At 38.9% G+C, this 24,026-nt stretch overlaps 1 protein-coding gene across 1 annotated transcript in view; it reads left to right on the top strand.

Moving 5' to 3' along the window:
* ROS1 (ROS proto-oncogene 1, receptor tyrosine kinase) overlaps positions 1 to 24,026 on the top strand; it is a 474,496-nt gene that overhangs the window by 249,711 nt on the left and 200,759 nt on the right. Inside the window, exons 28-29 of the mRNA XM_053712162.1 lie at positions 5,945 to 6,089; positions 19,767 to 20,020. Of these exons, the coding sequence (XP_053568137.1) occupies positions 5,945 to 6,089; positions 19,767 to 20,020 (399 nt within the window). The remainder of the gene's footprint in view (positions 1 to 5,944; positions 6,090 to 19,766; positions 20,021 to 24,026) is intronic.

Here is a 24,026-nt window from a genome sequence, read left to right on the forward strand (position 1 = left end):
AGAGCCAAAGAGAAGGGGGGGGGGGAGAGCAAAAGAGAAGGGGGGGGGAGAGCAAAAGAGAAGGGGGGGGGGGGGAGAGCCAAAGAGAAGGGGGGGGGGGAGAGCCAAAGAGAAGGGGGGGGAGAGCCAAAGAGAAGGGGGGGGAGAGCCAAAGAGGAGAGAGAGCAAAAGAGGGGAGAGAGCCAAAGAGGGGGGGGGGAGAGCCAAAGAGGGGGGGGGGAGAGCCAAAGAGGGGAGAGAGAGAGCCAAAGAGGGGAGAGAGAGAGCCAAAGAGGGGAGAGAGAGAGCCAAAGAGGGGAGAGAGAGAGCAAAAGAGGGGGGAGAGAAAGCAAAAGAGAGGGGGGAAGAGAGAGCAAAAGAGAGGGGGGAGAGAGCAAGGGGTGGGACCGCTGTACTGCAAAAAATGGCCCATGTACACGGGCTTTAGTACTAGTATATATATATATATATATATATATATATATATATATATATATATATATATGATTATGTTGATGTAAAATATTTATACCTCTACAGGTATAGCTGTATACAGATACATATAGAAATATGTGTTTACAATAAAATAACATTGTTTTGTAACTGAAGAACATTGGAATGTTAAATATTCATAACTCCTGTCGGGTTATGTCTGCGCTCTCCATTGAAGTCTATGGGGAGAATAAGTTAATATGATCGAAATATTGTGAAGTCCTGAACTTAGCGCACATCAGGTCTCACTCGCACGCAAATGTTTAACTTTCAACTAACGTGCGCAAACCTGATACGCACAAAAAGCTTACTTCTAGCAAGGTTTACGCTTGAGCAAAAGAGCTAAATGTGGCCCATAATGTTCAAAAATCAAATTGCCCAAATAAAAAAAAAGCAAACATATTAATTTATATTATTATATTATATTGCAGTAATAGTTCAGGGTAATATATGAGCTTGTGTGTGGTAATGTATAACTTACAGCAAGATATATACTTAGCTTGTGAGATGCCGCATCTGGGCTGGGTGTATTATGTTTATTATATCTGGTTCTACTTTGGTCACACTGTTTTCATCTGTTGGTATCTGGCTGTTAGGCAGCTAGCCCTGTGTATTGTGTGTAACAGTCTTTTATGGATAAATATCATATAAAAATGTTAAGATCACCTTCATTATTTTATTAATGAATAATAAAAAGGAATGTAATATTTTTTTAACCAACACCAAATCATATATTCCTATATTCCATATAATACTATTTTCCTGTTATAAAATGTATACCAAATAGTGTGATAAATAAATTGCCTTAAAATTCCATAGTTTGTAACTTTTTATAATTTTCCCATAGAAAAATATCTGACACTTGCAATTTTTATCAAGGGTAGAAAAACAAAATTATAAACTTAAACATGCAGTTTAAATTCATATACGAATGTAATGAATACATTTGTTCACCAATTAAAACTAGAACAATACAAAATTGAATGGTTGAGATTTGGAAATAAAATCTTTAGTTTTGCATAATAAAACAACTTTGCAATATACTTTCATTTATTTTGCGCCCCTTTTCTTGTAATTTAGCTCTGAAAACTGCACAACTTGTAAATCCCATAACTTAAACGACACCCTGCTGACTTTTCAAGGCTAACTCTGCTACATATATGTTCCTTATTGGCTTTAGCAGATAACAATGCACTCTATACTAACATTATAACCAGGGCTATTATTGTTGTCTGTAGACTAAACCCCAGATTGGCTCCTCTCAGTTAGGCAAAATAGTGGGTGGAATTTGGCTATTAAAAAATAATTATATTAAAAAGTATGTTAATTTGTTTTAAAAACATTAAGATTTGACTGATATGTAGTTCTATAGCGCAACACAACAAAAATGTCTTGTAATTATGAGGTGTGTCCCTTTAACTCCTAATACTAATGACATATAAATATATATATATAGGCCTCTATTTATCAAGCTGTCAACCGCAAATACGCTGGAATTCCGCAGCGTATTTGTGGCGAGCCTGATTCGCCATAGTTATCAAAACCTACAGACCGGCAAAAGTAGAATATAGTGACGTAACATACGATCCGCTGGACTCAGTCCGACACAGATCGATGGTTACGTCACTACAGATGTTCCGAATGCAAGTCCGGCACAATCTGACTACTTTTGCTAGTTATCAAAAAACTAGCAGGTACGCTCGCCACTATTCCGGCTCAGCGTACCTGGTTTTCAATCCGCTGCCCTGGAGGCGGCGGATGCCATAGGAAACAATGGGAGTCTGACAGCAGCGAAAGCTTATGTTCGCTGCTGTCCGATATCCCATTGATTCCTATGGGAACGTGTACACCTAACACCCTAACATGTACCCCAAGTCTAATCACCCCTAATCTGCCCCCCTACACCGCTGCCACCTACATTATACTTATTAAAACCTAATCTGCCCCCCTACACCGCCGCCACCTACATTATACTTATTAACCCCTAAACCGCCGCTCCCGGAGCCTGCCACAACTAAATAAAGTGTTTAACCCCTAAACCGCCGCTCCCGGACGCCGACGCCACCTACATTATATTTATTAACCTCTAATCTGACCCCCCTACACCGCCGCCACCTACATTACATTTATTAACCCCTAAACCTGTCTAACCCTAACCCCTTCTATCTTAAATATAATTTAAATAAATATAAATAAATATTCCTATCATTAAATAAATTATTCCTATTTAAAACTAAATACTTACCTATAAAATAAACCCTAAGATAGCTACAATATAACTAATAGTTACATTGAGGTATACAACAGTAGCTAGTTTAGGATTTATTTTTATTTTACAGGCAAGTTTGTATTTATTTTAACTAGGTAGAATAATTATTAAATAGTTATTAACTATTTAATAACTACCTAGCTAAAATAAGTACAAATTTACCTGTAAAATAAAACCTAACCTAAGTTACAATTACACCTAACACTACACTATAATTAAATTAATTACCGAAATTAACTACAATTAATTACAATTAAATAAAATTAATGTACAAAAACAACAAACACTAAATTACAGAAAATAATAAAATAATTACAAGAATTTTAAACTAATTACACTTAATCTAATCCCCCTAATAAAATAAAAAAGCCCCCCAAAATAATAAAAATCCCTACCCTACACTAAATTACAAATAGCCCTTAAGAGGGCCTTTTGCGGGGCAATGCCCCAAAGTAATCAGCTCTTTTACCTGAAAAAAAAAACAATACCCCCCCAACATTACAACTCACCACCCACACACCCAACCCTACTCTAAAACCCACCCAATCCCCCCTTAATAAAACCTAACACTAACCCCTTGAAGATCCCCCTACCTTGAGACGTCTTCACCCAACCGTGCAGAAGTGGTCCTCCAGATGGCCAGAAGTCTTCATCCTATCCGGGCAGAAGAGGACCTTTATCCAGTCGGATGTCTTTATCCAGGCGGCATCTTCTATCTTCATCCATCCGGAGCGGAGCGTGTCCATCTTCAAGACATCCGACGCGGAGCATCCTTCCAGGCCGACGACTACCGACGAATGAATATTTCTTTAAATGACGTCATCCAAGATGGCGTCCCTTGAATTCCGATTGGCTGATAGAATTTTATCAGCCAATCGGAATTAAGGTAGGAAAAATCCTATTGTCTGATGCAATCAGCCAATAGGATTGAGCTCGCATTCTATTGGCTGTTCCAATCCTCAGAGTTGGGGAACATTGTCAGAGCAGAAAGAAGCAGGTTTTCTTCCAGGATAACCTTAAACTTGGCTTAATTCATGCTTCCTTCACAAAGATAAATGTTAAATGCATAAATATTGCTGAAATCTAATTTTTAAACTATGTCGCATGCACTACTATTATCATCTGATCTCTTCACAATTGGAATCTTTTAAAATCATTATTTAAAATGAACTAAACATTTGTGCATATCCACCAATCAACAGCTAGCTCCCAGTAGTGCATTACTATGTACCTAGGTTTTAAACTAACAGAACAAAGTAAATTTGATAATGTTGGTAAACTGAAGTCTTAAAATTGCTTACTCTATATGAATCATGAACGTCTAATTTTGACTTACACATCACATTAAAAAAAACTACTTTTCTTGAAAAAGGAATCAATATTGAACAATTTCTTTTGTTTGTTTTTGATTGTTTATGCTTCTGGATGGTCTGTGCAAGACACTTTCAAAACTTAGTGAAGAGTTTATTTCTTATACTTGTTTGCATATTTACTCAAGTGGCTTATCATGGTTATGACTTACAATGGAGTCACCATCCAGTTTACAAATTACAGAGAGGAGCATTAATTCCCCACTGGCTGCTCCGTTAATTTATCTCCTTGACTGCTTTTTATTTATTTCTGCCCAAGGTTGTCCAACCTATGGCCCATGGACTAAAATTCTGCCGTACTGCACTTTGTGGTCCTTACATTTCCTACATATACACTGCTCCAATCTAATCTGGTAAAATCTGTTCATTTTCAAATTTCAAGTCCTCCCAGTTCATATGAAAATGTAACAGTCTATGGCAGCAGTGTATGCAATTATGTATAACATTGCTATAAACAATGTTGCAAACACTGCTGCCAGATGGCTAAAACATGTGCATGCTCCTGAGCTCACCTAGGATTACTCTAAGGATGGCAAGATAGCTAAGCAAAATTCATAATATAAGTAAATTGGAAAGTTGTTTAAAATGATCTATCAAATCCATGTAAGTTTAATTTTGACTTCACTGTCCCTTTAATGAAGGTCTCCCAATAGAACATCATATCTTAGCATAATCTAGGAGGTTAAGCAGTTTTAGAGTGTTGTCATGGGCCTCTCTCTGCAGCATAAAAGCCTACCTGGTATGAATGAACCAAATGAAGCAGCACTTTGTTCAAGGTTGACATTGAGTAAGGAAATAGGTAGTCAGATGATTTTCCAGGTTTTGGAATGACAATTATATAGGCTTGTAACATTTTATCGGGGAGAGGGAAGCCCTAATCTATCTGATCAAAAAGGTAAGAGAGAAACGACAATAGATTCATGTCGGACAGACCGATGATAAAACGATAAATCGGCCCCCTGTGATCACTAATGAGTCTTCTATATCAGTAAAGTTTGCATTGAAAAATAAACATTTTTGCTCTTATGTTGGTGGTTTGTCACTGTCCACCAATGTAGTTGTATTTTTCCTCGTAGGCCATTACACGTCTATCTCTTCTGATCAGCCATATAGCTTTAACTTCACCTATGTAATGCAAAAATAAACATTCTACTGTAGATATGTGTTTGAATGCTTTAAACATGTTAATGACAAAATTATACAAAATGATATGAAAGAATTAATTGCACACATATTGATTTGCTTTTATTAAAAACCTGCATTCAAACACATTAGGCACTCATTGTCAATATTAAGTCAATTAATATTTTTTGTTTTTGCACTGGTTGTGTACATTTTGCTTTTCCTTAGATAATAAACCCCTCTTGAAAAAGCTTCTTATAGGAAGATGAATATGTAGGTAAATCTGATGTTTTGTTTTAACTGCATATGTAATTAGGGATGCTTGACTAAATCAAATGGACATGTGGTAGGCAAATAGTAGAGACCACTTTCTTAGGGTGCGTGGTGTGTTTTGGTAAGTATGGGTCACTTTCCTTGGGTGCCTGGGAACCTATTGATGAAAAGGGGCCACTTTCCAGGGTGCCTGGGAGCCTATTGGTAAGCAGGGGCCACTTTTCCAGAGTTCCATGGCTTTAAAAACTAAAAAAACACCAAGCACAGATATAATTTGAATTTCTGTAAACATTTTGCCTGACTTCTGGGAAAAGGGGCTTCAGTATTAATTTGTTTGGAAGCTAAGGTATACATTTTACTGTAAATATAATGACATGGACATTTTCTGGGTTTATGAATGCCCTTAATGTTCTTCGATTTTGGAATCATTGATTTCTAGGAGTGCCAGGAGCCAATAGTGCTAGTTCCAGATTTACAACCTTACACAACTTATGAAATGAAAATTACAGTGGAAAACTACTATTCAGTCCTCTTTTCCCAGAGGCCCACAGAAGTTGTTATTACAGGACAAACAAAGTATGGAGGTAAGTAAAATTGATGTATTATAGTAACTGTATCAGAGAAATTATACTATATTGCAAGTATTTGTCTATACAAACTATGACATATAAACACACCAGTGTGTAAATATGAAGTTAGTATATAGCAAAATTCTGCACTAATCCACCATACAATATATAAGATTATATACCTGGACGATATTTTGTGGATGTACTGTCTATTATATATTTAGCCATGGATTTGTGGTCAAATGCACTTCCGGCACACTGAAATGTTAGTATCAATCATAAATGAACACTAAAAAACACATTCAATATCTCTTATAAGTATATCTAAAGCATTTGCTTAAAATTCACTATTCAATACCTCATAACAAAAATATTCAGCAAAATCTTTTTTGACTTAATCTTTACAACAGACCCTCGGGTAAAGCAACTCAGGTAATCTATTGTGATTATCAGTTCCCAAAACCACAACATGTTCCCAGACAACTCCTGAAGTTTTTTTTTTCTGTGTATTACTAAATGGGAGTTGGCAGTTTTAATACATCTCTTTGAGTGCTCTTTGATATCCAAAGAACACTTTGAGATAATTCAAGCAAAATCTCAAAATGGTTATATAAGTTAAATGAGTTGTTTTGCATTAAAGTAATATATTTTCAAATTTGTATATTTATATACTAATGTCAAAAGATATATGAGGGCCTTAAGATTCTTAATTACTCTATTTATTTTAGACCTTCTTACAAATCCAGTACAAAAAGGGTGGTGTCATGGAGGGAGGGATAATGCTGTTTTACTACACAAGTAAAATTATTTCACATTAGATGCAGGTTGTTTCGCCCTGTTTGGGGCTCCTCAGTATGATGTAGATGTTATTTTATTTGGCTTAAGCATTGCTTTTAGGCTTCAGGCCATATGCCAATTCTATCAGTAATCACATAATTTTTTATATACACACTTTCAGAATTTGAAACTTATAATAGAGCAAAATAAAGGCACCAATCATAGGCAGCTCTTTTGGCCCATTTTGGGCTCATTCCCCTCTATGGTATTACGCTCAGCAAAATACAGATATACTTATGTATGCAAAATTGCAGCACTTATAATTCAGAATTAATTTCAATATGATGGGCAGCCCTATAGCAAAGGGTGAAATGTTTGAGGACATCAGCATCAGACATAATGAATTGAGTGAGTCCCAAAGTAGTGAAGCAGGCTGCCTATGGTTGATGCTGTGTTAATAAAACATCATGCATTTCACAGTTTGCTACACTAGTGGGCTAAATAAGTGACAGAAGCATTAGGGCTGCCATATTAAAAATGCATTCTGAATTATTAATAAACACTGTGGGGTAATCTTTATGTCACACCCATTGTATATTTATTCTTTGCTGGTCTAAATTCAGTGGAGGGTTTATCTTACTCTCTTAATAACAATACATTACATTTATCTGGTACAATGGGAGTCCCTACTCCAAAGGATTTCCAAGGGTATAAGTACAAACCCTGTTCCAAGGAGCTTACAATCTAGTACATTAGTTAAATACCTTGCTTAATGAACTAACAATCTTGTGTTTAAAGTGACAGTCAAGTCCAAAATAAACTTTGATGATTCAAATAGGGCATTTAATTTTAAACAACTTTCCAATTTACTTTTACCACCAATGTTGCTTTGTTCTCTTGGTATTCTTAGTTGAAAGCTAAACTTAGGTAGATTCATATGCTAATTTCTTAGACCTTGAAGGCTGCCTCTTATGTGAATGCATTTTGACAGTTATTCACCACCACTAGAGGGTGTTTGTTCATGTGTATCATATAGATAACATTGAGCTCATGCACGTGAAGTTACCTAGGAATAAGCATGGATTGGCTAAAATGCAAGTCTGTCAAAAGAACTAAAATAAGGGGGTAGTGTGCAGAGGCTTAGATACAAGGTAATCACAGAGGTAAAAAGTTTATTATTGTTGGTTATGCAAAACTGTGTAATGGGTAATAAAGGGATTATTTATCTTTTTAAACAACAACAATTCTGGTGTTAACTGTCCCTTTAAGAAGCACTTACCTCTGGGTACTTACAATGCAGTATTTTACAATTGGCAATCTAAGGTATGAATGAAGGACCATACAAAAAAAGTCTCTGATCTTATGCATTACTAGGACTCTCTACTTCAAAAATGTGTAAAAGAGTTGAATGGTAGTACTTGTCCCTCGATATTGCAGTTCTTAGATATAATTGCAAACTCACTGCAAGGAGTTTACAGTCTAGTGGTATTATTAATGCCCCTGACCCAATGGATTGAAGTTGAGCGTATAACTTTAATTATATAAAGTGGTAACACTTTAGCTCTCTCGTGGTTCTCTTCCTATCTATCTAACCTTACCTTTAGTGTAGCCTTCTCCAGAGCATCCACTGCCCCATTACCACTTTCTGTTGGGGTACCTCAAGGCTCTGTCCTCGGTCCCCTTCTCTTTTCAATCTACACGTCATCATTAGGTTCCCTAATAAAGTCCCATGGGTTTCAATACCATTTGTATGCTGATGACACCCAAATCTACCTCTCTGCACCAGACCTACCTCCTTCCTTACTAACCCGTGTCACTAACTGTCTTTCTCATATCTCATCTTGGATGTCCTTTCACTACCTAAAGCTAAATCTCTCCAAAACTGAACTCCTTATTTTTCCCCCTTCTTCCAAAATCTCCACCCCCCAATTTTTTATAACTGTTGATAATTCCATCATTACCCCTACCCCGCATGCCCGATGTCTTGGGGTCACACTTGACTCAGTCCTTTCCTTCACTCCTCACATTCAGTCCTTGGCTAAAGCCTGCCGCCTCCACCTTAAAAACATCTCTAAAATTAGACATTTCCTTACACAAGACACAACTAAGATTTGAATCCACTCTCTCATCCTTTCCCGCCTCGACTACTGCAACTCCATCCTCTCTGGTCTACCTAGCTGTCACCTAGCTCCTTTACAATCCATTATGAATGCCTCTGCCAGGCTCATCTTCCTTACTCGTCACTCTTCATCTGCTGCACCTCTCTGCCAATCCCTTCACTGGCTTCCTCTTGCTTCCAGGATTAAACACAAAATCCTCACTCTGACATATAAAGCCCTCAACTGCACTGCTTCCCCCTACTTTTCAGACCTTGTCTCCAGATACTCTCCTACCTATCCCCTTCACTCTGCTCACAATCTCCTACTCTCCTCCTCTCTTGTTACTTCCTCACATTCCCATTTACAGGACTTCTTCAGACTGGCCCCCATCTTGTGGAACTCCCTGCATCGCTCCACAAGACTCTCTCCTAGTTTTAACAGCTTCAAGTGCTCCCTAAAGACTCTACTATTCAGGGATGCATACAACCTACACTAACCTTTCCTACCACCATTGCTTTCCCCTTGAACCCCTTAGTATGTAAGCCTATGAGCCCAGCTGTTTGCAGATCGCCTTCATAAGAGTTGACTACAAAAGTTCAACTCTCGGCAGGGCCCTCTACCCATTTGATCCCTATAAATGTTTTCCTGTATACCTACTATTTTTATAGAGCTGCGGAATCTGTTGGCATTCTACAAATACCTGATAATAATAATAATAATAATTATATGTTCAGATAAACTATTTCCTATTATTAGTTTTATCATTCAAGTGTCACAGATGTAATTTGTATTTCACTTATCAGTAAGTATTGCAAAGTGTAAAAAAAATATATAAATATAAAGTTACTGTAAATATGTGTGCTTTTTAATATATGGGATATTGTAATAAAAGTGTGATAAGTGATGCACACATCTGTAATTGCAGATCATGTTTCTTTATAGTGAGATAATGAAATATGTTGCTCAAAGAACTTGCAATCTTTTGTTAACTTCAGAACTTACCTCTGGTTACTTAGTTTAGTAATAAATATTAATAATAATAGGAATCTCTTATGGAACTCTACAGTGAACACATTACATAGCACATGTCCCTCTGGGATCTTGTTGTCACCGCCATAGAGTATTTCAGTCTTGGCTATACTGCTTGTCACATGTGCATCAGTCTGGGCTGAATTTATATCAGATAACCAGCTTCTTGTAGGCATTTTTCTTTCCATGCAAGCAACAAAAAAGCTCTTTTTTTCTGCTGTTTCAGACTCTGTACATTACAGTACAGTGTTTAATGGGGGCCCCAGTGGCAGTGTAGCAGTGAGTTTGCAGTGTGAGGTATAAATTGCAGACCCATGACGTGGGGTTTATTTTCTAGGCCTTTACCAGGATGTATCTGTATTATTTTACATTTTATATAAATATGACTTAGTATTTTTTAGTTAGTGAGTTGGGGTGAACATGGTAACACAACCTGTTGTAATTGGTGCTAATACCTGCAGCTCACTCCGGGTGCTATTTGCATTGTGTTGGAGGTAGTCACTGTTCTTCACACCAGCACATCTACAGAGCTGTGGCTGTAAAGCATTAACTTTACTGGAATGTGCTGGATGTAAAATAAAGATATCAGATAAATAATATTCACCTGTCAGTGATTTCTGAAGCTTAGCTGGATTGGTCTGGCAACTGCAGTAACGTGTGCAGAAGTTATGAGGGTGGAGGCTTTGTTTTGTCAGTAGGTTTTGTGACATCATTGCTGCATCACATAAGCCACTCCACTAGGGCTGTCACTATGACAACCAGACATCACATTACACCATAACTGTTAATTTAACCTTCTGTTACGTTATTTGAGCATTAAAACCTTGTTTAAGTTTACATGTTGGAAATAGATTATTATAATGACATGAACTGTAATAGTTTAGGTCTGGCAATATCCAAAAAGCCATAGCAGAGCCTATGGATAATAGGCAGATGTGATTATCTCTGGGTTTACCAATTTTCTTGGGAAAAAATACTATCCACGCAAAGTAGCATATGTAATTGTGCAGTGTATATATGAAACTAAAGGTATCTTTATTTAAAAGTAAATTCCCACACATTTTGAAGCCTTTGGGGCAGATTTATTAAATTTTGGATGGAGATGATCCGCTGTAGCAGATCATGTCCTTCCGACATCGCTAAATGCCAACAGCATACACTGTAATCATTTAACATTGCACAAGCAGTGAAATTCTTGTGCAATGCCGCCCCCTGCAGATTCGGCCGCTTGCAGGGGGTGGCAATCATTCCAATCGTATCTGATCGGGATGATTGCTGTCCGCCTACAACCGCTGCTTCTTAAAGGGAAAGTAAACCTTAAAAATAATGTTATATACACATAGTGCAGAATTATATAACATTATATTAGCCAAACTTTGTAAATCATAATATTGCCTTTTTATTTTGTAAAAATACTGATGTTTTACAGACCCGCTCTCTGTACTCTGCTGAGCGGGTCTGTTGTTTTTACTGAGCGCATCGGGCCAGCTGTATAGTCACAGCCCAGTCCGACCGTGCCATTAGGCACAGTGCAGCTCGCTCCCGCTCTGTCTGACAGCGGGAGTGAGCTGCACTGTGTCTAATGGCGCAGTTGGGCCGGGCTGTGACTATACAGCTGGCCCGATGCGCTCAGTAAAAACAACAGACCCGCTCAGCAGAGTACAGAGAGCGGGTCTGTAAAACAGCGGTATATTTACAAAATAAAAAGGCAATATTATGATTTACAAAGTTTGGCTAATATAATGTTATATAATTCTGCACTATGTGCAGAATTATATAAAATTATTTTTAAGGTTTACTGTCCCTTTAACTCTTGTTTCCAGCAATCTGGAAACTACGGGGGTAGATTGCAGCATCCGCAGCTTGTTAAATCTACCCCTTTATGTCTATATCAATTTTTGCTGAACCTCTTAACTACCGACGTGCTCTATACATCCCCGGTCTTTACATTTTTTACTAGCACTGCTTTCCAGACAGTGATAAAGCTGTGCCAGAACTTCACGATATTGGCAAGACCTCTGCTATGTGCAGCACAAGTATGCACGCATCTGAACATCTACTGATGTACAGAGTATGTTGGTGGTCATTAAGGTGTTAATATAGTTGAACTAGTTCATAAGAATACCCACTTTAACCCAAATTACAAGTGGAGCACTTTTGATGGTGCGATATCAATATCGCTGGATGCACTAAATTATTGCTCAAAGTGTTAAAGCCAAATTACTAGAGAAGGGTCTAGCCTGGCCAACATCCCTTAAGCACACGCTATATTTTCAATGGATATTGTGACCATGCTAAACATCGCTCATATTACAAGATGAATGTTATGAGTTGCAAGCCAAATACCACTAGAAGAATTAGCGCAACCTGAAGTAATGTGTTTAGGCTAAAACAAAAGTTTCACATGTAAAGCATATTAAAATAAAGTATTACACTCATATATAGACATATTTTTTAAAAAAGATATACATTTATTAATGAAAAAAAAAGTTTTAAAAGAGTTTAAAAGGGATATGGTATATATCTAGGTGTTTGAGTGGGAAGGGCTTAGAAGTGTGTATATATATATATATATATATATAATATATATATATATATATATATATATATATATATATATATATATATATATACTGTATTTGTCTATATGTCTATATACTTGTATGTGTATGTATACATATATATATATATACTGTACATACATAAAAAAGAAGGGGAGAATATCCACAAAATGTTAAACACATTAAAGCTACTATTTTATATATATATATTATATATGCATTATATATATATATATATATATATATATATATATATATATATATATATATATATAATATATATAAAATATATATTATATACATACTACACATAAGTACTTAGTGTGTTACCCAGCTATTTCATAACAAAGAATGAGAAAGCGTAAGCCTGCAGAGGACCTACAGATGGAGGTGACTACTAGAAGGTAACTGGCCATGTTTCAGGGCAGTTAGAAGGAAGACAGCTGCACCGGGTGGGCCGTGGCCACAGCACCAACACCTGACCTGCTCTCAGCAGGACGTGACGAATCCCCTCCTCGATCCTCTTCCCCCTCCCACACACTCCTCCACTCCGAGTCTCCAACAGACTCCACCTACCTGCCCCAGTGTTTTAGTATCCCCGGGCTAAGAGCTCTTCTTGCCAGCTAATTTTCTGTGCTCACTGCTCCAGGGGAGCTCTTAGCCCGGGGCATTTGAGGGTAGTTCTGGGACACAGGACATAAAGCATCAGACCGTCACTGTCCCGGTGATACCGGGGCGGGTGGCAACTCTAACTGTAGCCCTGTTGGTCACTATTTCACCCAACCTGACCATTCCATCCAAAACCTCAAAATCAAAATCCTCAGAGGCAACTTCAAAAAAACCATGGAAAGAAAAACCTTTGAAATGAAAATGATAATGCACTTCAACCTGTTTAATTCTGGACTAAATGCGGACTCTGGTTTCTTAACACATTATCAAAAATGTTTGTAATGTACTTTCATATAGTCTATTACATTGTATATTCCACACTCTTTATATATAGGTACACAGGTAATCCTATGTAAATACTTTTGCCATTATTATTTTTTCTCTCTTTTTTTTTTGTATTCCCCCTGTATACACAATTTCACATCTTTATTCATATTGATTCCATGTTGATATATAACTTTATGTCAGTATATATGCTCTAGGTAAAGCTTTATATTTCCCCTGTCTGTTCTCCTACACTGGACACTGTCTGCATCTGTCACCTAAGCCCCCCTCATGATTTTTACGACACCCCTCCTTCCCCTGCTCACAGACCTCTGTTAGCCATACTGTGTTTTAAGATATAGGGGCCTATCTATCAAGCTCCGTACGGAGCTTGAGGGCTCGTGTTTCTGGCGAGCCTGCAGGCTCCATAACCCTGTCCGCCTGCTCTGATGAGGCGGAAAGGAATCACCGGAATTCAATCTGATCGAGTACGATCGGGTTGATTGACACCTCCCTGCTGGCGGCCGAATGGCCCCGAATCTGCAGGGGGCGGCGTTGCACCATCAGCTCACAAGAGCTGCTGGTGCAATGCTGAATACGGAGAGCATATTGTTCTCCGCATTAAGCGATGTCTGTCGGACCTGATCCGCACTGTCAGATCAGGTCCGACAGACATATGATAAATAGGCCTCATAATCTGTAAATTCCATTGAATTGGTCAGTATTGCTTTAGACTTGATAAAGGAAGGAACTCTTCCGAAAGCTTGTCAACTTATAAATGTATAGTTAGTCCAATAAAAAAGTATCATTGCTCAATCTCTGGACTAACATGGACTACTCCTATCAACTTATATATCTATATATACAATATATATATGTATGTATATATATATATATATATATATATATATATGTATTTATTTTTCTTATAGATATATAGCTATGAATATATACTTTCCAAAAAAATTATATATGTATTGAAATATATATTTAAAATTAAAGAGAACATTTTCTGTGAAGAACATAGGTATTTGAAGTATTCTTAACTCACCTTCGGCTAAGTTGGCCTAGTGCACCTTTGGGTTAGTACCAAGGGAAAAAAAGAAAAGGCTTTTCAAGCGTGCCACATAGAAGTCTATGGGGAAAATGATTTAGCATGGTTGCTTTATCCAACCGCCATATGTTAGTATGCTCTTGCGCCTTTTACTTTTAACTTGTAATACCAGTGCAAACATATGAGCACCGTTGAATTAACTTGAGCGCAGTTAGCTCTCAACTGTGCTAACATTTTTGTGCCACTTGTAATCAAGCCCTGTGTTGGTAAAATAATGTCTGGATGGCAACACTTATTGTCTTCTAAGATAAGAGTTCCCTGTCTTCTGCTGACTAACAGGTCACAAAATGACATAAAAAGCTATAAAGTGTGTCTACATTTTTGCTTTGTAAATCAAGAGCATGTCCCATTGCTACTGCAAACATCAAGCAATATGTTTTTCCTTATCCCACTGACCTATTTCCCTTCCAGTATTTTCGAAAGATATTGCAAACCGTTGAAGCATATTTGGGTTCCATGCTGCCCTAGGCACAGACAATATAGCATGCACGCTAAAGTTAGAGCACCACTAATCTAGCCCATAGTAAAATGGACAGTTTAATAAGTGTAGAAAAGAGAACGGATATTAAATGCAGGTGTGGTTGCCAGCAGCTCTAAATCACAAAACTGGACACATAGGGTTAGAATACGAGTGGACCGCAAATGTTTGCTCCGAACAATTAGGGGTTTATTGCGAGAATTTGCACTCATCGAGCTTACCACTTGTATTACGAGTTGAAAGTAAAGACAATCGCGTGAGCACAATCGCAATTTATTCTAGAATCATTACTGCAACCTCAGAGCTCTGGTTAACTATTTTAAGAAACTAAAAAGTAGCACAAAACAAATAAAAAAATTTACAAAGTACAGTTATATTTATAATAACACCATCTAATAAAAAATATTGTTAAAAAAGATTGCACACAAAAGTTATAAGGGCTCAAAGATATGAGATCTCAGGTGCTATAAAAAAAGGCAGGCAAATGACTTTAACATAGACATTCTTACATATACAAGTTTAAAAATGTATATGTATGTATATACAGGTAGCCCTCAGTTTACGCCGGGGTTAGGTTCCAGAAGGAATGGTTGTAAATCGAAACCCAGTTTATAATGTAAGTCAATGGGAAGTGAGGGAGTTAGGTTCCAGGCCCCTGGAACCTAATGTATTAGGTGTTACTAATAATGTATTAGTAACACCTAATACATTATTTTTCAAGCTTTGAAATGAAGACTTTAAATGCTAAACAGCATTATAAACCTAATTAAATAATCCCACAACAGACTGAATCATCAAACATACGCCTAGATTTAGAGTTCTGCGGCCAAAGGGGTGCGTTAGCTACGAGTGTATTTTTTCCCCCGCACCTTTTAAATACCGCTGGTATTTAGAGTTCTCTGAAGCGCTGCGTTAGGCTCCAAAAAGGGAGCGTATAGCATACTTTACCGCCACTTCAACTCTAAATACCAGCGGTGCTTACGGACGCGGCCAGCTTCAAAAACGTGCTCGTGCACGATTTCTCCATAGGAAACAATGGGGCACTTTGAGCTGTAAAAAATCCTAACACCTGCAAAAAAGCAGCGTTCAGCTCCTAACGCAGCCCCATTGTTTCCTATGGGGAAACACTTCCTAAGTCTGCACCTAACACCCTAACATGTACCCCGAGTCTAAACACCCCTAACCTTACACTTATTAACCCCTAATCTGCCGCCCCCGCTATCGCTGACCCCTGCATATTATTATTAACCCCTAATCTGCCGCTCCGTACACCGCCGCCACCTACATTATCCCTATGTACCCCTAATCTGCTGCCCCTAACACCGCCGACCTCTATATTATATTTATTAACCCCTAATCTGCAGCCCCCAACGTCGCCGCCACCTACCTACAATTATTAACCCCTAATCTGCCGACCGGACCTCACCGCTACTCTAATAAATGTATTAACCAGTAAAGCTAAGTCTAACACTAACACCCCCTAAATTAAATATAATTTAAATCTAACGAAAAAAAATAAATCTTATTAAATAAATTATTCCTATTTAAAGCTAAATACTTACCTGTAAAATACACCCTAATATAGCTACAATATAAATAATAATTATATTGTAGCTATTTTAGGATTAATATTTATTTTACATGCAACTTTGTATTTATTTTAACCAGGTACAATAGCTATTAAATAGTTAATAACTATTTAATAGTTACCTAGTTAACATAATTACAAAATTACCTGTAAAATAAATCCTAACCTAAGTTACAATTAAACCTAACACTACACTATCAATAAATTAATTAAATAAACTACCTACAATTATCTACAATTATATCAACTAAACTAAATTACAAAAAACAAACAAACACTAAATTACAAAAACAAACAAACAAACACTAAATTACAAAAAATAAAAAAAGATTACAAGAATTTTAAACTAATTACACCTACTCTAAGCCCCCTAAAAAAATAACAAAGCCCCCCAAAATAAAAAAATGCCCTACCCTATTCTAAAATAAAAATTGTAAAGCTCTTTTACCTTACCAGCCCTTACCAGGAAAAATCTGATTGGCTGATTGAATCAGCCAATCAGATTGAAGTTCAATCCGATTGGCTGATCCAATCAGCCAATCAGATTGAGCTCGCATTCTATTGGCTGTTCCAATCAGCCAATAGAATGCAAGCTCAATCCGATTGGCTGATCCAATCAGCCAATCGAATGCGAGCTCAATCTGATTGGCTGATCCAATCAGCCAATCGGATTGAACTTGAATCTGATTGGCTGATTCAATCAGCCAATCAGATTTTTCCTACCTTAATTCCGATTGGCTGATAGAATCCTGTCAGCCAATCGGAATTCGAGGGACACCATCTTGGATGACGTCCCTTAAAGGAACCTTCATTCGTCGTTAGTCCATCGGTGAAGAAGGATGGCTCCGCGTTGGCTGCTTGAAGATGATCCCGCTCCGCGCCGGATGGAAGAAGATAGAAGATGCCGCCTGGATGAAGATGTCTGCCGGTCCGGATGTCCTCTTCTGCCCGGATAGGATGAAGACTTTGGACCCTCTGGAGGAGCTCTTCTTGCCGGATAGGATGAAGACTTCGGACCCTCTTCTGGACGGATCGGTGATACCCGGCGTGGTGAAGACAAGGTAGGGAGATCTTCAGGGGCTTAGTGTTAGGTTTATTTAAGGGGGGTTTGGGTTAGATTAGGGGTATGTGGGTGGTGGGTTGTAATGTTGGGGGGGGGTATTGTATGTTTTTTTTTACAGGCAAAAGAGCAGAATTCTTTGGGGCATGCCCCGCAAAAGGCCCTTTTTAGGGCTGGTAAGGTAAAAGAGCTTTACAATTTTTATTTTAGAATAGGGTAGGGCATTTTTTTATTTTGGGGGGCTTTATTTTTTAGGGGGCTTAGAGTAGGTGTAATTAGTTTAAAATTCTTGTAATCTTTTTTTATTTTTTGTAATTTAGTGTTTGTTTTTTTTGTAATTTAGTGTTTGTTTTTGTAATTTAGTTTAGTTGATATAATTGTAGATAATTGTAGATAGTTTATTAAATTTATTTATTGATAGTGTAGTGTTAGATTTAATTGTAACTTAGGTTAGGATTTATTTTACAGGTCATTTTGTAATTATTTTAACTAGGTAACTATTAAATAGTTATTAACTATTTAATAGCTATTGTACCTGGTTAAAATAAATACAAAGTTGCCTGTATAATAAATATTAATTCTAAAACAGCTACAATATAATTATTATTTATATTGTAGCTATATTAGGGTTTATATTACAGGTAAGTATTTAGCTTTAAATAGGAATAATTTATTTAATAAGAGTTATTTTCTTTTGTTAGATTTAAATTATATTTAATTTAGGGGGTGTTAGGGTTAGGGTTAGACTTAGCTTTAGGGGTTAATACATTTATTAGAGTAGCGGTGAGGTCCGGTCGGCAGATTAGGGGTTAATAATTGTAGGTAGGTAGCGGCGACGTTGGGGGGGGGGGCAGATTAGGGGTTAATAAATATTATGTAGGGGTCGGCGATGTTAGGGGCAGCAGATTAGGGATACATAGGGATAATGTAGGTGGCGGCGGTAGTTTATGGGTGTTAGTGTACTTTAGAGCACAGTAGTTAAGAGCTTTATGAACCGGCATTAGCCTAGAAAGCTCTTAACTCCTGGCTTTTCTCTGCGGCTGGAGTCTTGTCGTTAGATTTCTAACGCTCACTTCAGCCAAGACTCTAAATACCGGCGTTAGAAAGATCCCATTGAAAAGATAGGATACGCAATTGGCGTTCGGGGATCTGCGGTATGGAAAAGTCGCTGATGGAAAGTGAGCGTTAAACCCTTTCCTGACTGACTCTAAATACCAGCGGGTGGCCAAAACCAGTGTTAGGACCCCCTAACGCTGCTTTTGACGGCTAACGCAGAACTCTAAATCTAGGCGTAAGTTAAATGAACAAAAACGTTTTTTTACTAGCATTTTTCTGCAAACAGTTCTCTGCATTGTTAGCATGTTAGATAATATTGAGTCTGCATCTATTCTATGCATTTCAATCTGGACTTATTAAGCAGTTAGGCACCCTCACCTCAAGCAGCTGGACAGGAAGATAATAAGGACGTGGCTGCTAGATCTTGTTGCTTTGAAAGCTGCTCGATAGCTAAGGTCTGTTCTGTGTAGACAGATTAATTTCAGTCTGCTAAGCTTGCATAACTTTGCTGCAACACAAGCGGGCAGCTCCCCCTACTGGCTAGTTTAATAAGAGCAATGCTTTTCAATGCTTTTCAATAGCAGTCACATGACTGAAAAAAGGTTGTTATTCTGAAACGGTACAAATCGAACCGGCTTAAACCGAGGGCCACCTTTTTTATATCATGTAGCAGGAACAGTAAAAAAGTTATTTTAGGGGGCGTGTGTAGGCAGCAGCCGAGTTAGGATGCAAAATCAGAGGCTACAGCAAAGATAAGGCTAATCTGCTGATTATTGCTGAATCTCAACACCATACAGGGATATTTCCACTAAATATTGCAATCTTGTGTAATGCTGAACCAGATGCCACCAGATTTGATGTGTTTATGACTACAGGACTCAAAACTAGACCGCTGAGGCTTTGGGCGGCTGCCTTATTTGAGACCTCAGCACTCCCCCCAGTATTCTGGATTTGAGAGTTGCATTTAGACTGCCCTATTTACATTTATATATTTCAGAAGTGGAGTGTCCTGTTCTGCACACCATGGCTATGCAAATGGAAGAAGTTTACACAGTCTTTCACGATCTGCTAAGTGACTTTGAAAATAAGATGTTAAATAGATTTGATCGGCTATTGTCTCTTATGCAATACACAAAGGTAGTGGTGGAGCCTACTGTACCCAAAACGTCACACATTACAACTTGGTCAACCCACCAGAAGGAATCTAATCTATATGATGAGCAGCCTATTTCAGAGGATGATTATGCCTCAGTGAGCTGTGCGGAGAAATTTGCCTTTCTGCCTTTTACCCCCACGGAGAGGGATGCGGCCGGCCTTCTCAGGGGGATGAAACTTTATTAGAGGAACACTCTTTGCAGACAACATATAACCAGGCGGGTTCGAGAGAAGCCCTTAAAGAACTTTTGGAACTGACGAGGACTTGCGGGTGAGGCAGACTCAATCTATTTCCTTCCTAAGATAGGGAGAGTCCACGGCTTCATTCCTTACTGTTGGGAAATACAACACCTGGCCACCAGGAGGAGGCAAAGACACCCCAGCCAAAGGCTTAAATATCCCTCCCACTTCCTCATTACCCGAGTCATTCTTTGCCTTTCGTCACGTTAGGAGGTGGCAGAGAAGTGTCAGAAGATTCAGGGAGTCCTGAAAAAAAGGTATCTACCCTTTGAGATAGGACTGGAGTTTTAAGTAGTCATGTTAACCTCTCAGTGAGAGTATTGATGAAAGTTAGAGTCTGGAGATGCAGGGAAAGTTTTTTCTGTGAAACCATCCAGACTACTGCTAACAGCTCCTAAGCAATCAGTGTTGATGAGTTTCACTGCCTGCTTTCTCTCACTCAAGTCCATGTCAGGAGTGCTGCTATAAGACTATCACACTGTGAGGCTGTGTTCTGTTCCACAGCATGGATCCTAGAGGTAAGATCATTTAAATTTTTACACAGAAAATGCTATAACAGGGTCACAGTGTGGCTCCTTTATAACTTGATAGGATCCAGGGTTAATATCCTCTGAAGAGCATTTATTGAAAATTTGGGGTTAATTAATCAGTGTATTAATTATTTACATGCTGCTTTGCATGATTTTTTTTCTGGGCTGATAGACTGTGTGTTGTTGGCTGGAACAAACAGGTTCCACTTTTAAGTTTCCCTTTCATTTTTGTAAGTGTTGCACAGCTCCTATTACTTGCTGTACTTGTAATAACAGGGAAGTAATGTCTTGCACTCCATGTGACCGGGTGTGGTCTATGTTCATTTCCTCCATTCCAGCTGAGACTTGAACCTGAGGAGAGCGTTTCCTCTGCTAACTGTCTGGATCTAGGAGGTGGTGAGTATAAAGGTGCAGTTTTATATAATAAAAAATGTTTTTATTTGTATCCTTCTATGGGTATAACCTGAGCTATGGAGGACTCTGACATGTTAAAAGGTACTCCTTCTGTACTAAATCATACCTGTTTCTATTATGAGGAGGCCGTGGTTTTCCCGCCCACTCAATTATGTTCCACATGCCTTAACAACGTTATAAAGTCTAAGAAGGGATACAAGACTGCTAAGGCTATTAGTCCCTCTGAGCTGTCTACCTCTCAGGACTTGGCATCCTGTGAGATTACTACCCTTGCTACATTATCCACTCCACATGCAGTTCCCTGTAGCACATCTAATCCTCCATCCGGAGGGGGCCTTCCTCCTGCAGACTTTGCCGTGCAGTTACAAACGGCGGTGTCTGTGGCACTCAGTGCATTATCTTGCTCTAACAAACGCAAGAGAAAGGTTAAACATAGCTCTCCTGACCCGGAGTCATCTATATATTTATCGGATTTAGCTATTATGTCCCAGTTATCTGATGATGAGTTAACCTCTGTAGCTTCAGAGGGTGAATTTTCTGGGTCGGAGTCCTGAGGGTCTAAGCCTCCTGCTGGGGAGGAACCATCCTTTAGATTTAAAATTGAGCACTTGCACTTTTTATTAAAGGAGATTCTGTCTATGTTAGAGGCTCCAGAGGCCGCGCTGCCTGAAGAACCTATGATACCTAAATTGGGGAACATTATTAAGAACGAATGGGAAAGAACTAGTTCTTCCTTTTCCCCCTCGTCTACTTTTAAAATGTTGTTCCTGGTCCCGGACTCTCAACTGGATTTGTGGGGCTCTATTCCTAAGGTGGATGGTGCTATTTCTACACTTGCTAAATGTACTACTATACCTCTTGGGGATAGTTCTTCGTTCAGAGAGCCGATGGATAAGAAAATGGAAACCTTTCTTAGAAAGATGTTTTAACATATGGGATTTTTGTTTCAACTGGCGGCTGCAGTTGCCGTGGTTGCCGGAGTGGCTACCTTCTGGTGCGACTCTTTGTCGGAACTCATGAGGTGGAGTCTCCCCTCGAGGATATTAAAGACAGAATTAAAACTCTGAGAATTGCTAATTCTTTTATCTGTGATGCAAACATGCAAATTATTTGCCTAAATGCAAAGGCCTCTGGCTTTGCGGTCCTAGCCCGCCGGGCGCTCTGGTTGAAGTCTTGGTCTGCGGATATGACTTCTAAGTCCAGACTCCTTTCTCTTCCCTTCAAGGGAAAGATTTTATTTGGTCCAGGCCTGGACTCCATTATTTCTATGGTTACCGGAGGCAAGGGTGATTTTCTACCTTAAGATAAGAAGAACAAGTCTAAGGGACGTCAATCTTCTAATTTTTGTTCCTTTCGTTCTGACAAATCCCAACAACTACAATCCTCCTCCAAACCCGAGCAACCGAAGAGTACTTGGAAGCCGGCTCAGTCCTGGAATAATTCCAAGCAGAATAAGAAGCCAGCTGAAAACAAATCGGCATGAAGGGGCGGCCCCCGATCTGGAATTGGATCATGTAGGGACAGACTGCCTCTTTTTTCAGACACCTGGTTCAAGGACATACTGGATCCATGGGTCCTGGAGGTGGTATCTCAGGGATACACGATAGGCTTCAAATCTCATCCACCAAATGGCAGATTCCTTCTCTCAAATCTGTCTACCAGACCAGAAAAGAGGGATGCCTTTCTAGAGTGCATTTGGGATCTATCCTCCTTACGAGTTGTTGACCCGGTGCCTATCGAAGAAAGAGGTTTGGGGTTTTATTCAAACCTTTTCATGGTCCCAAAGAAGGAGGGAACTTTCTGCCCAATTCTGGACCTAAAGTGCTTAAACAAATTTCTCAGTGTCCCTTCCTTCAAAATGGAAATGATAGGGTCAATCCTTCTATTAATTCAGAAAGGCCAGTTTATGACCACTATAGATCTGAAGGACACTTACCTTCATGTTCCAATTCACAGGGAACACTTTCAGTTCCTGAGGTTTGCATTACTGGACCAGCACTTATAGTTTATTGCCCTTCCGTATGGCCTAGCTACTGCTCCAATGATCTTTACAAAGGTTCTGGGGGCTCTTCTAACTGTTGCCAGAACTCAAGCTATTGCAGTAGCCCGATACTTGGATGATATTCTGGTGCAAGCACCATCCTTTCGTCTTGTGGAAGAATTCCCTTCTCAGTCTTCTTCAATCACATGGATGAAAGATAAACTTCCTGGGTTCTATAATAGACTCCATATCCATGAGGATATTTCAAACAGACCAGAGATGTTACAAGCTAACTTCGGCATGTCTTGCCTTCCAGACCTCCTTGAGTCCCTCTGTGGCTCAGTGTATGGAGGTGATTGGTCTCATAGTGTCCTGCATGGACATCATTCCTTTTGCCATGTTCCATCTCAGACTTTTACAACTGTGCATGCTGAGGCAGTGGAACGGCGATCATTCAGATCTGTCTCAACAGATTGTATTAGACAGCCGGTCGAGAGAATCACTCTCTTGGTGGCTTTGTCCTGATCCTCTGTCCCGAGGGACATGCTTCTTAAGACCATCCTGGGAGATTGTGACTACAGATGCAAGCCTATCCAGATGGAGAGCTGTTTGGGGTGCCAGAAAGGCACAGAGGTTGTGGACTCAGGAGGAATCCTCACTCCAGATCAATATTTTGAAACTTCGGGCAATTTTCAAGGCCTTGAAAGTTTGGCCACTTCTGGGTTCCTCCCAGTTTATCAGATTCCGATCAGACAATATAACCTTGGTGGCTTACACTAACCATCAGAGGGGAACGAGAAGTTCCTTGGTGATGAAGGAAGTATCTCAGATTCTGGAGTGGGCGGAGGCCCACAGCTGTTTGCTGTCAGCGATCCACATTCCGGGTGTGGACAACTGGGAGGCGGATTTTCTCAGCAGGCAATCCTTATTTCCAGGG

The sequence above is a fragment of the Bombina bombina genome, chromosome 4, assembly GCF_027579735.1.
Source record: "Bombina bombina isolate aBomBom1 chromosome 4, aBomBom1.pri, whole genome shotgun sequence".
Taxonomy (NCBI): domain Eukaryota; kingdom Metazoa; phylum Chordata; class Amphibia; order Anura; family Bombinatoridae; genus Bombina; species Bombina bombina.